This window comes from Orbilia oligospora (assembly GCF_000225545.1).
Source record: "Orbilia oligospora ATCC 24927 unplaced genomic scaffold scaffold00080, whole genome shotgun sequence".
Classification (NCBI taxonomy): Eukaryota; Fungi; Ascomycota; class Orbiliomycetes; order Orbiliales; family Orbiliaceae; genus Orbilia; species Orbilia oligospora.
The window spans coordinates 1,065,904-1,079,549 of record NW_011645637.1 but is presented as its reverse complement, the minus strand read 5'-3'; the positions used below and the strand labels follow the sequence as shown (position 1 = coordinate 1,079,549).

General features: G+C 45.8%; 6 protein-coding genes across 6 annotated transcripts; 3 read left to right on the top strand and 3 right to left on the bottom strand.

The window, feature by feature from the left end:
• Window positions 1-13: 13 nt before the first annotated feature.
• AOL_s00080g302 (uncharacterized protein) lies at window positions 14-1,075 on the bottom strand (the record flags this gene model as incomplete). Its single annotated transcript, XM_011124677.1, has 1 exon — window positions 14-1,075. One exon carries the CDS (start codon window positions 1,073-1,075, stop codon window positions 14-16), a length of 1,062 nt encoding a protein of 353 aa, XP_011122979.1.
• Window positions 1,076-1,636: 561 nt separating this feature from the next.
• AOL_s00080g301 (uncharacterized protein) lies at window positions 1,637-2,012 on the top strand (the record flags this gene model as incomplete). Its single annotated transcript, XM_011124676.1, has 2 exons — window positions 1,637-1,651; window positions 1,707-2,012. The coding sequence occupies 2 exons, from the start codon at window positions 1,637-1,639 to the stop codon at window positions 2,010-2,012; spliced, it is 321 nt and encodes a 106-aa protein (XP_011122978.1).
• Window positions 2,013-2,409: 397 nt separating this feature from the next.
• On the bottom strand, window positions 2,410-6,233 carry AOL_s00080g300 (uncharacterized protein; the record flags this gene model as incomplete). Its single annotated transcript, XM_011124675.1, has 3 exons — window positions 2,410-3,964; window positions 4,060-6,011; window positions 6,099-6,233. 3 exons carry the CDS (start codon window positions 6,231-6,233, stop codon window positions 2,410-2,412), a joined length of 3,642 nt encoding a protein of 1,213 aa, XP_011122977.1.
• A 715-nt stretch (window positions 6,234-6,948) lies between these two features.
• Window positions 6,949-8,725, top strand: AOL_s00080g299 (uncharacterized protein; the record flags this gene model as incomplete). The annotated part of the gene is made up of 4 exons (XM_011124674.1): window positions 6,949-7,038; window positions 7,099-7,491; window positions 7,552-8,635; window positions 8,703-8,725. The coding sequence occupies 4 exons, from the start codon at window positions 6,949-6,951 to the stop codon at window positions 8,723-8,725; spliced, it is 1,590 nt and encodes a 529-aa protein (XP_011122976.1).
• Window positions 8,726-9,482: 757 nt separating this feature from the next.
• AOL_s00080g298 (uncharacterized protein) lies at window positions 9,483-10,854 on the bottom strand (the record flags this gene model as incomplete). Its single annotated transcript, XM_011124673.1, has 2 exons — window positions 9,483-10,315; window positions 10,515-10,854. The coding sequence occupies 2 exons, from the start codon at window positions 10,852-10,854 to the stop codon at window positions 9,483-9,485; spliced, it is 1,173 nt and encodes a 390-aa protein (XP_011122975.1).
• A 1,218-nt stretch (window positions 10,855-12,072) lies between these two features.
• AOL_s00080g297 (uncharacterized protein) lies at window positions 12,073-12,721 on the top strand (the record flags this gene model as incomplete). Its single annotated transcript, XM_011124672.1, has 2 exons — window positions 12,073-12,437; window positions 12,517-12,721. 2 exons carry the CDS (start codon window positions 12,073-12,075, stop codon window positions 12,719-12,721), a joined length of 570 nt encoding a protein of 189 aa, XP_011122974.1.
• Window positions 12,722-13,646: the final 925 nt, after the last annotated feature.

Here is a 13,646-nt window from a genome sequence, read left to right as displayed (position 1 = left end):
TTTTTCATTCCATCTAAATTCTCTGTCCCCTGAGCTCTCTCACAATATCACCAGCCTTCGCCACCTTCTTCACCAATCCAACTGCAGTACCCGCATAGGTCGTCATCCTCGCATTCCCTTCCTCCCATCCTTTATCCCCCGCGCCCTCAGCTACCTTATACAACTTTTCGTTCTCCTCGAAAGAAACTCCTTTGATCGCATCCACATAACTCAAATTGATGACTCCTCTGCCACCATACCCTTCCGGCCATCCAATGGTTCCCCTCAGTTTATCATAAACATCCGTTCTAATCGTATTATTCCCGCCATCTTCAGCCTTCAACACAGCGTCTTGATACCCCTTCCTTATCACCGCTTCTTCTGCAGCCAAGAATCTAGTACCTAACGCCGCACCATCGGCTCCTAGCGCCAAAATAGCGTTAACACCCCTTTCATCCGCTATTCCGCCCGCAGCAACAAACTTCGGCGGGGAAGGGAAAGATGACGTATCCCCCCCTCCATTTAAATTTCCGTAATACTCACGAACAGCATCGATGAGTTCGGGAACAAGACTGATCAACCCCGCAGACGCATATCGTCCATGACCACCCGCGTCAGCACCTTGGATTACAAAAACATCCGGGTTTGCGACTTTAATCGCTTCGATTGCATCAGCGACGCAGGAGGCTTGTACCCATATCTTGGATTTGTTCTTCGTCGCCGATCGGATTCCGTTCGCCCAGGAACCTAGTTCTTCAGATGATGACGGTGCGAATAGCCATACTGCTGCCGGTGGCTCTGGTAGTTCTGAGAGTGCCTTAACAGCAAGCTTTAGATCTGCGCCCCAGAGGATGAATCCCACGCCTATGGGGAGGACGTCTGAAGGTGCTCCTGGGATCGGAGAGGTGGAAAGGAGGGATTTGAAGGCGGAGAGGTTTTCGGATAGGGTACTGACGTCTGTACCTGCGGCTAGGAAGCCGATCCCACCTGCTGCGGAGATGGCATGAACAAGGGATGGACCAGAGATCAAGCGCATTGGTGCACCAGCGATGAGAGGCGCTGTGGTCCATGGGTATGAAGCGGTAATGGATGCCATTTTGAGGGGGGTATTTATGATAATAATCAAATATAATCAAAGTTATATTATCGAATGATCAAGTCAGGAGGGTCTATTCAACGGTTGCTTAAATATATCCCCAGATCTCCAGAATCTACACAATAAGACAGTCATATTAGTCAGGAACACCCCAATCTTCCAAGATATTTCGGCATACCCGGCAAAAAACCACAGCTCAACATGCAACAACGGTGAAGTTCGCAATTTGGATTTCTAATTGTCTCCTTGAAGGGGCATATGGAAGACGACCTTTTTCTGAGCGGAAATACCTATTTCCGCGGTAAACTCTTAAGATTTCCTCCACACGTCCCTTGATGACTCTCAAAAACCAAAAGTTCACGGCTGTAGACGAGCTCGAGCGGATACTAGCCGAAGCCGAAAACCTACTAAGATGCGTGGTATTTTGACCGATAAATTGCGTTGTTTATTTGCATCTTATGTAAGCGCTCCGTGATGTCATTTTCTCCAAATATCACGAAGACGCAGCTGCAGATATTGTACTAGTCCCCCCCATACATAGCTTGATAAATACAGTCCGCGATGTCTGTCAGAAGAGTAAGTTTCTCATTTATACCTTTACAATAGAATGAAAGTTGACCAATGCCTCTAGTATACCTTCACAGTCCACGGCTACGTTCAAGGTGTCTTCTTCCGCAAGTACACCCAGAACTCTGCCAATGCCCTCTCAATCTCTGGATTTGTTCGAAACCTCCCGAATGGCAATGTAGGCGGCGAAGCGGAAGGATCGCCAGACAAACTAGAAGAGTTTCGACAGAAACTTGAGCAAGGAAGTGATATGTCTACCGTTCAGAAAGTAGAATGGGACGAGATTGAGGCTAGAAAGGAAGATGAGGGGCAGGGATACATGAAAGCTATGAGCTCGGAGAGGTTTTCGATTGCAAGATCACATCGTTGAGAGATTACTCGAGATTAGTGCCTTAAGCTTGAAAGTCTCTATAGGAACTTGGGACTGGGCCCTATTTGCGATAATCAAGCAATAGAATAGGATATTCACAACTTTAGAGCCACATGGAGACGTTTGGTCTCACTGGAGGAGCGTTGACAATGATAGATGCATTCGCTTTATTTATGTATAAACTCCGTGACTATAGCAATAGCAGAAATTCCATATCCGAATATTCGGGACATCCGTTGATAGCTCCATCCTAGTCTCGAGGCCAGACGTTCACCCAACGATCAAAGAACAGTATTCCACCCATATAAGCCAAATCAAAAATTTAATAAACAAAACACCATGAAATGCGAATATACTAATTATAACAAGATGCTTACCTACTCAAGTCGGAATGTACTTACACGTCAATACCTCTTAGGCCTCTTTTTTGTGCTTCCTCCCGAACGCCCGATTTACACATCTCCAATGCAACCCCCCACTCCAAATGGCCTTGCCCTTCACCAACCACCCATTCTAACCACTTAACCACGTTCACTGCCTTCTCCAAATCTCTTTCGTCAGTGACCACGGTTCTCAACCACCCCACAACATCCTCGACATCCTCAACGTGAGGCCCTTCAATTCTTGCCGAATTATGCCAATTCGTAATTAAATTCCTGACATCATTCAAGGTACTTGCACCTTGAAGTATCGACCGCTTCTTCGCTTGGATGGTGACAACTTTTCGTTGATTGCTACCTGGCGGCTGTACCGCCGCTGGTTGACGTGATAGATTCTTCTTCGCAACAGCTAAAGAAGCGGCCTTTGCTTCCGCCCTTTTCTTATCTGCCCTCGCTTGCGCGATTACTTCCTCGCGGATTTCTGGCGGAAGTTCAGCTAGGAATGTTGGGTCAATACCAAGGGCCTCTGGAGGCGTGCTACTAGGTGGCTCGGATTTTCTGGTTGATGTTGAGGGGCGGCTAAAACCAAGTGTGTTTGTCGTGACAGGTGTCTTCTTCTTGGGCGTCTGTTTCTTTATGTTTGAGGGGCCGGTTATGGCTGTAGTGATTCGACTTTTGTTTGGAGTCTGGGGTTTCGGTAATGAGATGTTGTTGACGGCTCCGATGGTTCTACTAGTGCTCGTTCCGCTACCACTCGCCCCTGCCCTGCCGTACTCCGCTAATATCTCTGCCCTAATATCTTCAGGAAGTTCATCTAGAACGCTGGGGTCAAGTTGCGATTGTGCTGGGAGCTGTGTAAAAGCTATTGTCCTTGGGGGGGCTGGTTTAGGTTTGAGAGCCACGGGCGGAGCCATTGGCTGCTCTTTGCAAGCTTGCTTCTTTTGCTGTTCTGCCAATATTTTATCTCTCATATCCTCCGGCAGGGAATCAAGTACCGATTGATCAATTTGTGTGGGTACTAGGAACTGCGACAACATCGGGGGCATATTCGGTTTGGAAAGCCTGATAGCTGCCTGGTTCTCTCGCTGCGTAGGTTCCGGGCTGGCTCGGCGCTTCCCTTTGTCGACTGCTGGTATAGGAGGCGGCAGCATACTAGAATCAAAGGACGTTGGTGGTTCGATAGCAATTTGGCGGCTGAAATCCAACTTCTTTTGGGAACTCCCAGTCACCGAAGTGTTCACTGGCGCAAGTTTTGTCATACTAATTCCTAACCCTCTGATTTCTTCCGGAGGACAGTTGAAAGTCTTTAGGGCACTACACATTTCCTTCCCAATGATTTCCTTGTCATTAGTTGCTACCCCGAGCACAGCTGATTTATTGAAAGTATCGCATTGCCCATGCCCAAGATACTTGGGCGGATTCAAAGGGGCATCCGGGGCTCGCTTCATTAATTTGAGACTAAGATGCGTGCCCCGCAAGTTCTGAGAGTAGAGGCGGCGACTAAGCTCGCCCGCGAGGTTATACATAAACTCGGTAACCTGAGTTGAGGTTTCAAAGCGAACCCCCCAATTCCTATGTATCTGTCGTAAGCATATGTTTGAGAAGGAGGATAGGGTAGTCTCCAATCTAGACGCTCTTGAAATAGATGGATGGGGAGAGGCACATACACATCAACCGTTACACTCTTGCGAACAGTCACATCACCGACTTCTTGTTTGTCTATACCCCTGGCATATTCAAATAGCTTTTCACCAGTTTTCGGCCCCATCACCCGCTTCAGTTTATCTTTGGCCACATCTCTAAGTTCTCCGACTGTTTCTATGCTTAAATCTTCTTGGATCTTTTGTGAAAGGTTGTATCCCACGCCAGGCAGATCCCTCACCTTCAAATGGGATACAAACTCTACAAATTCATCAGGCTTTAGGTGGTACTGCCCTGCGGGTTTCGCTTTCCTCAGTGCTAGCTTCGCGAGCAGCACATTAGCACCTGCGCCAACCGAAACTTCGCACCCCGTTTTAGTTCGCACGCCATCGCGGATGGATTTCGAAATTTCGAATACTTTTGCATGTTCCTCTGCTACCGTCATACCCAGTCCCGAAATTAGATTGGTGATATCAAGTAGGGCTTCGTCGATGCTAACGCTTTGAACAACGCTGGCACCCACACCCATGAGTACCGTGTAAAACGCTTTTGAAGCGGTTTCGTAGGCGGGAAAGTCGTACGGTAAAATCACAAGATTCGGACACAGCTCTAAAGCTTGCTTCATCCACATCCCATTTTTGACACCCGATTCGCGGGCAACATAGTTGCAGGATGCTATCTCAGAGGAGGGTCCAGAAGAATGACCTACCCCAATAGGCTTTCCGGAAAGATCGGGTCGGGATTTCGCTGATACAGAAGCGAAGAAGCAGTCAAAGTCAACATGCAGGATATATCTATTAGCAGACAAAGAGGGTTTAGGGCGACGAGGTGTTTGAGATGTCAAAGATTGGAAATACGACTTTAAGTCGGCTTTCCATTGCGAGAGATGGTGAAGCCGGGACTCTGAGTAATATTTCGTGAGAAATTCGGGATTTAGAACTGTATTTTGCCGAACCTTGGGGTTTGATAGTAGGTTGGTGTTATTTTCTAGGGCGGTAAGCTTCTGCTTCTTGTGCACTAGCGAGGGGGGGTACTCCGAATCAAGAAACTCGGCATTCGGGCCATTTAGGCGATCCTCATCGCCCTCCGAAAGGATAGGGGATTCCGAATCGGCAGGACCCTCAATCTGCGTTACTACCCCTTGGGCGAGTAGGCTTTCGTCGTCATCTTTGAAAGGATCCTGGCTGCTCCTCAAGTCGTTTTGAAGCAGTTGAGACTTCGAACTACTGCTAGATAGACCTGCGGGTACAATAAGATGGGAGTCTTGAAGCGTCTCTTCTTTGGACTTCTCGTCTGAAAAAGACATTATCTCTGGCTCATGAAACTCGGGGATAGCGGGGAGATTTTCTGTCATCTCTTCATCTTCTAGTAATGGAGAAGAAGGCTGTTTTGAAGGCGGGACCCATTGCGCATCAAGTTGAGTTTCTTTTACAAACGACCCAAAAGACTGTGATGTCGATGATGGTCCGTCTTCGCCGGAGCGAGAGAGCAGTCTGGCCGCTGTAGACTTTCGCTTCCCCGTAAACTCTCGATAGGAGGAATTCGGGCGGTTCCTCTGACTCAGTATCTTCCCATCGCCTTGTGATTGGGTATATGCATTGGGTTTGAACCCTCCGAAACCAAGAAGGCCCTGGTTTTGGTCACCTTCTACGACCCTGTAGTCGGTCCATGGCAATAATACTCCGGCTTCGATGGAATCCACGATCCAAGCCGGCTTCACAATCTTGTATTTTGCGAATTCCACCTTTTTCTTGGGCGTAAGAGCTGTCGCTATGATATGCGTGACTTGCGTTTTGCCATCAAGATATTGGATGAAAACGCCCCCATGGCGCACGACCATGATGTTGAGGTCGTTCAAGGAGGGCTGAGTATAGCCGTTCACATACATGGCCATACCCTTAAATAACTGAGGAGCGTTTTCAGACTTGTAAGTCTCCCGGATATGAGCATCTTTATTCTGAAGCTTTATTTTCTTGTTCTATTATTCAAAGTCTCCAAGTTAGCAATCCCTAGTATATATCTCTGATCCCTATCAAATATCTCAAAGAGAGTATATCATCCATACACGAAAGTAATCCCCAAATCCGCCAAATGAAGAACCTCCATATTCTTCGCCATCCTCATCAACGAACTCATGCGACTCAAATCGCTTGACTGTATCCTTGGAGTTCTTATCCGAAGCGTGGAAACTGTTTGCCATGTTTAGGTATATTCTTATCCGTTTCTGTTCCTTGAAGTCAACCCCTTGCTCTTTCTGCTATTATCCCATGCTCATGCAGGACAGCCGAATATCGTAGTGACGACGACGAGACACGCAACGATGGAAAGTCGAAAAATCGCTCTTCAACATGATGAGACCCTCGAGAATAACGGGAACACCAAAGGATGTAATTAAGGAAACGCGCAACTTTTCTCGTGGCAGCCAGCTCGTTTTCCCGTGATATCCGCGTCGTCTCTTAGCTATATTAGTCATCCACGCGATGGAACCCCAGACAATCGAGACGATGCGATTGGGCAGGCTCCCGATGTCAACGTTCCCCGATGCCGTTGCAGGACTTAGTGTTCCCTTTGAGCTTTAGTGTGGAGGTCCTCCGCAAGGTCTTTACTGGGGGGGCTGAATGGGCCCTGTCTGGTTGCTGGGTCAAGCGTTCTGAGTTTGGTGGTTGGCTGGTTCAAAAGTCTTTTTGGGGTAAAACATCGCGGCAGAAAAAGTTGTGTCGGATTTTTTTTTTTTTTTTTTTTTCTAAAAGAAAATCTATTTCTTCTTCTTCCTGAATTTTGCAACGTTACCTCATCTTCATCTTTAGTCACTACTCCACCTCATCGATACTCTTCCCTTTTGTATTATCTACCCATACATATTCCCATTTGTTCTGTACATTTCATTGGACTAGGTTCACGATCTTACTCTCACAATGTCCGCGACTCCAATTAGACTTTGGAGCCTTACCGTCCCTGCGACAGGCGAAATCGTCGCTCTCGAAGAACTCGGAATCCCACTCAATGTAGAGCTCCCTAACCCCTCGGATATACGTCGATGGAACTCTAACATGAAATTGAAATAGGTTTCTATTACTATGGCTGCCATTGACCCTACAGAAGAGGCCAAGGGAGACGGTCCAAGGCTCTCTACTCTCAAGCTTCTCCACCAGAATATGAGCGAACCCGACGTTGAGGACTTTGACGATGACGAATCTATCGATTCAGACCTTGCCTCCGGAGGGGATGACTCTGAGGAAGACTCCGAAGAGGAGGAGGAAGAGGAAAAGCCAAAGGGCAAGGGCAAGGGTAAGGTCGCTGATAAGAAAGACGACAAGAAGGCCGACAAGAAGGCCGACAAGAAGGCTGAGGTAGGCGACGAAGACGACGAGGATGACGATGACCTTTTGCTTGAAGGCTCTGATGATGAGGATGATGACTACGAAGAGGTTGTCGTCTGCACTTTGGACTCCACCAAGGTAACTCGCCTCTAAGACTCACCCCATTCCACCAATGGCTTCTCACTAACTGGTATCCAGACATACCAACAACCACTACAACTCACTGTCGGCGACGGCGAGCCAGTCTTCTTCAAGGTTACCGGCTCCTATACTGTCTACCTCACCGGAAACTACGTCACAGAGCCCCGCCAACTACCTCCATCCTACGGTGGAGACGACTCTGAGGACGAAGATGATCTATATTCCGATGATGAGGATGAATTCGACATGGATGCCGAGGATGAACTCCAGCAGGTCCTTGCGCAGCTCAAGAGTGGTGCTTATGACGATGTTGACGCCGACTCCGACGAGGAATCCGATGATTTGGACGACCTCGAGGATCCCCGTATCACCGAAATCGACGACGATGAGGAAGCTCCAGCATTAGTCAAGTCAAAGAAGCCAGAGGAGGTTCTTACCAACAAGGAAAAGAAGGCTGCCGCAAAGGCCGCTCAGCTTAAGGCTAAGGCTGCCGAGACAGCCGCCAAGGCACTCTCCGCGAAGAAGCGATCTGCAGACGAAATGGATATTGATGTTCCACCCAGCAGTGAGACTCTTTCTAGCGGTAGCGCCGCTCCTGCTGCCGCCACTGAAGCTCCACAAAGCAGCCTCTCCAAGAAACAACAGAAGAAGCTCAAGGCCAATAGCGGCGAGCCCGTCTCTGTTTCTACCCCAACCGAGAAGAAAAAGGTCCAATTCGCCTCTCAGCTCGAACAGGGGCCCACGCCAAATGGCAACAAGTCCCCCGCAACCCCAGTCGAGAAGAAAAAGGCCGAGAAGACCAAGGACGAGAAGCCAACTGCTCAATCCTCGAAGTCCCGTACCGTTGATGGTGTCAAGATCGAAGACCACAAACTTGGTAGCGGCCCAGAGGCCAAGAAGGGCCAGAAGGTTTCTATGAGGTATATTGGCAAGCTCACTGATGGCAAGGTCTTTGACAGCAACAAAAAGGGTAAACCATTTACCTTTAACCTTGGAAAAGGTGATGTTATTAAGGGTTGGGATATCGGTGTCGCTGGTATGAAAGTTGGCGGAGAGAGAAAACTCGTAATTCCAGCAAACCTCGCGTACGGAAACAAAGCTCTGCCAGGTATCCCTAAGAACAGTACTTTGGTTTTTGAAGGTAAGTTTCAAATCCACGGTTTTTTATACAATATTTTTGAAAGTCCAGCTACTAACGGTTGTCATAGTCAAACTTCTTGAGATCAAATAAATACTTCTACGGTACCTTGCTTATCTATTTTGTCATTATCTTTCTTCGCTCGTATTAATATTCATGATTTTCCTAACTGTTCTCCCGTCAACCAAAGAAAAAGTGTTTTTCTTACCACGCCTTTGTCTCTGTTTGTGATCCATCTTTGTACTATATCTTCTATACCGGTTTATTTCCCAGAGACACTATTGCACCCGCCCACAAAAAACTTTTTTTGAAGACCCCATGATAATTACATCGTAGATAGCTTAATGATAGACACATCGATACTCCTATATCACGGTTTTCTCATCGATAACACCCTAACACGGTCCCTGTTAACACTAGTTCCTCTACCCAAGCTTCAGCCTATATATACTGCCTATAACTTGCACCTTCTTTTGATTAGATAGGAAGACTTAAGAATTACTGACACATCTAGAACTATATATTAATTAAGTACATTTTAATAACAATTAAATCGCCTCCTCACTTGTTTAACAGAATGACCAGCATCAATAATACCCGTCAATATCCGCACTCTTTGTTCCAACTTTAAGAGAAAGACGAAAACTCATACATACAAACAAAATTCAAAAGTAAAGAACAGTAATACAGAATAAAAGAGAAGGTTGATAGCAAGGGAGAGTAGAAAATTTAAAGGTGAAACGGCACAATAAGATTGCGTGACAGGAACGAAATGACATATATGTACCTATACCCCCGCCGCTAGAGCACACAGACGTATACAGAGAAACTCAGCCAAAGCTTTCTAGTTCTACTCGGGCTGGTAGATTTCTTTGGGATCCGTACGAGAAAGACCATTATTAACCTCTTCTGCAGGCATAGGATCCGGGTAATTATGTTCCTTGCTGTAACGAACGTACGGATCGATAGCCCAGCGGAAAACCATCCTATTGTCTGACCAGCTTCCTATATCCATCCCCATCCAGCCGCCCCGAGTATCATCGCCAGCGCCACCTACGCAACCTGACATCGCGGTAGGGACCGACAGGAAATTCCTCATGACCCTGTGGCAAACGCCTTGAATGCCAGTGAACAGGGACATCGGATACCAATACTTACTGTTCTCGAACCCCTTCGGCTGATAGATAAACTGGAAGTTGACCCGCATGGTTCGGCTTCCTTCCAATTTAACAGCCTTGTAGATCGTCCCCAACGAGAACTCTCCAAGGTCGTCAATTGAGATACCCCTCGCCATTTTGTACATGTTTGCGTCGAACATAGTACAGTAGAAGTCCGATATTTCTCTAAGATCTGATAGTTTTGCATATACATACTTGCCCTTATCAGTGAAGCATCTGGCCATGTAAGTCGGCTTGAGTTTTACGAATGTAACTCCACCTACTTTGGTTGAATCCGGATCCCCAGGAGGGGGCGGAAACGCGGTCCCGTCAGTTGTATCAAAAAACGACTTTATATCATTGAATTCAGACATAACCGCCCTCTTTCTTGGAATATTCCCCGAAAGTCGCTTCGTGACTTGGGTTTCCCCTTCCGCAGTCGCATTTGAATTCTTTAGATCCGATAGTTTGACCACTGTTCTCACAGGCGCATGAGAGAGCATTTCTGCCAGTCCACCGTTCCAGACTATGGTTATTCACACAATGCCCGAATCATTAGCTTATTTAGCTATCACAAAAAAGCCCCGATGAGGACCAGATTCAAACTGAAGAGGCGGACGGGAATAAATACGCTGATAAGCTCTCGACGGATGGGGGGGCAAGAGAGGCAAGAATAGACGTTAAAGAAGAAAAAGGGCATATAACTTATAAACACTAAAACTTACCGGAATGGTTGAACGTATATCGATCAAATTGAAACTTGCCCATCCGCTCACTTTTGACCGGTTTGAGAGTCGGGTTTGTATCCAATATATGATCAAGGAGCATACCAGGTGTAACCCGCGTATTTGGTATTGGCACATGAGCAGGCTCATCTCTGATGGCTAGTAGATGATGAAGAGGGGGGACTTCATCATGGCTTAGATCTCTTAAGTAAAGATCATAGTCAATAGGAGTCCTCTTTTCGTTTTTTAAGCTACTACCAATTATAGCGCCATTAACTAGATATGGTTCCAGAACGGATAGAAATAACCAGGAAGCACTGAAGAGTTTCATCCTAGTCATCTCCTTACGTATAGGGGATATCGACTTTCCGAACAGTCTATACGTGAGAGGGATTGATGGTCTCTGCTAGAGCCTTTAGGAGAAGGATTTTTTTTTTTAAAAAAAAGGGGGTTCTTTGACAGAAGATTTTGGAAATTCAGGGAAATCTGTACCCAAGTTCAAAAGTGGGGGATCGAGGACTTCTTGAATGCTTCTGTTCAGAGATCCACATTTGTATAATATTAATCGGTCCGAACCCAAGCAGCCAACAGATATCATACTTCATGTAAATACATACACCCTTTGCATACCTAGCGCCTACCTACTGAGCCGTCAATTTCCCCATGTTATGCTTTGTAGCAGCGTTAACTCGACCTAAGCTAGAGCACAGCCTTAGACGGAGCATCTAGAGTTATAACAGACATGTTCCATACTCCAGTGGTCATAGTTGGCGGCGGAACTCGAAACCTTGTTGTAAAAGATTGCACAGCGCAGTCCAGACTTGACCAGGGATTCTCGCGGCTAGCCTCAATTGCAGTCTTAAAATCTAGGTACGGGACAATCATTCATTGATGGGGTCAGCTTTTTCGCATAGCTATTCAATAACTTCGACAGGATCCTAAATTGGAAAGCTTCCCAATTAAAACGCTTCATACAAAGACTTCAACCATGCCCCTTGAAACCAGAGTGTTACTTCTGTTAGTTCTGTGCACTTACAACATTTGCAACGTTAAATTTATAAACCCGTTCAGTACCATCTGGAGTTGTGCGGCGAGCAATATTCAGTGAGTTTATCCAACATCAACTTAACCAACATTAACTCTTGGTGCGCAGCCAATGCCTCATGCAAAATAGATATGATCCATCACACGTCGACATATTAGGTTCGATCATGGTGAAGGATGTCATGCGCACCCCCGAAGTTCTCCCACAAACCGGCATCATTTCTTTTTTGTCTACAAAAGGAAGGGGGGAAAAAATTATATCTGGACGGTATACCCCAGCGGCGTCTTCGTCCCAGCCTCAACCCCAATTGCTTCCCCCTTCAGGTTCGTCATATCCAATCATCTAGTACACCTACTTAAATAACGCCATTTAATCAGTTTGTAGGTCTCCTCACTACCTAGACACCCAGAGCTTTGCAGCATATAAATTACCCTCGAACTAACAGGATCTCTTAATATAATCTCTCGGAAGACATCAAGCTGTTCCCAAAAGATTATATCTACATATATAATAATGCGTTCAATCGGCTTGGTTCTCAATACATTCTTCTTCATTCTCGCTGCCGATCTCGTCCTCGCAAAATGGAACTGGGGCTCAGAATGGAAAAACTCTAAACTCGATGATGACCGGTGGCAGGTGTCAGTCGAACCTACTGGTCAAAAGACCGGCTGGTACCAATTATCGTGTAAAAGGGCACGAGGAGAAATCCGCGATGGCAAGCTACTAGCCCAGAACAAAGACCATGATGGTGTCCAGGTAGTTAATAACTGCGAAAAAAGCTGTCGATGTAACATGTTTGGAGAAGTTCTTTTGAACCCACTTGCCGCGGAGATTTGTAATAATGATAGTTTTTTAAAGAAATGCATTGCTACAGACAGGTGAGATATAACCCCCAAATCCGGCCGTCTCCAAAGCCCATAACCCGAAATCTTATTGACTTCAATGTCTGCCTTCTAGAGGGGGGCTTGGTTGCAAATGCACATGGATCCAGCAACCGAATCTGGCCTTCTCTGAGGTTGCTTCCGATTGGCTCAAAGGACTTCAGGATACAAATCCGGGAGAAAAGGGTGATTCTCCTATGGTTGACCCAACTCCACCTCATAAAGACAAGCAGGGCCCTGGATTTCAATGGTTTAACGAGAAAGAGTTCCGCAAACTCTAAATACTACCGTCTTGCAGCCCCCAATTCCCCATTACAGCCCGCATTCTCCGTATCATATTTTCTTACTCATAAATTAATTCTTCGTTTGTTTCTATGTTTCTTTATTTTTCCACGCCCTGCTTTTTGTAGACTTTTTTATTTAAAAGTCGCGATCAGATCGGTTCTCCAAACGATGTTCTATAGCTTCTATTACTTAAGCTGTATTCCTAATTATTTACATGTAATTATATATTTACAAATTAACTTAGAAGCCGACTTTTCAGCCATATTGAAATTCCTTTGGCTCTCTAGAATTCTTCCTAGCGTAGTCATAATTTATTTCATCAAGCATTAAACCCGGCGCCCACAACGTCGTTCTCCCTATATTTTGATCTCAAGATGGAGGTCGAGGCCTTCAGTCTGACAAAAATGCCATTCTATTTTGTAAATTCGCTCTCCGTAGTTTATATTTTCTCCTCAAAAGGATATTGAATATAATCCTGCCTATGCAGCTAACGATTTATATGAAAGTATCAATATAATAACCCTATTCACACTCTACCATCAAAGCATATACTATACATCACTGATAATCACGACCTATAATTCGAGCATAAGACGTAGGACATCCGGACCTCTCACTTCTGAGCCTCTATGTAGTACTACATGATTATAATACAAGGTAAAATCTACCAAATACTGGTAAATGAACATGGCCTATTTACTTTAATAGCTTCTAGACATGAATAAGACAGAAAACTCTCAATCCTTTATTTTTATCTACTATAGCACTCTAAAAAAAAGACGCATTTAGAAAAAAAAAGAAGAAAAAAACCAAGTGTCTGAGAGATGCACCCGTAATGCTTAACCATCCTCCGCTAAAGGCCGCCAAGGCCAAAGGTTATCCTATAAACAAAAATAAATATGTCTCCAGAAAAAAAAGGCC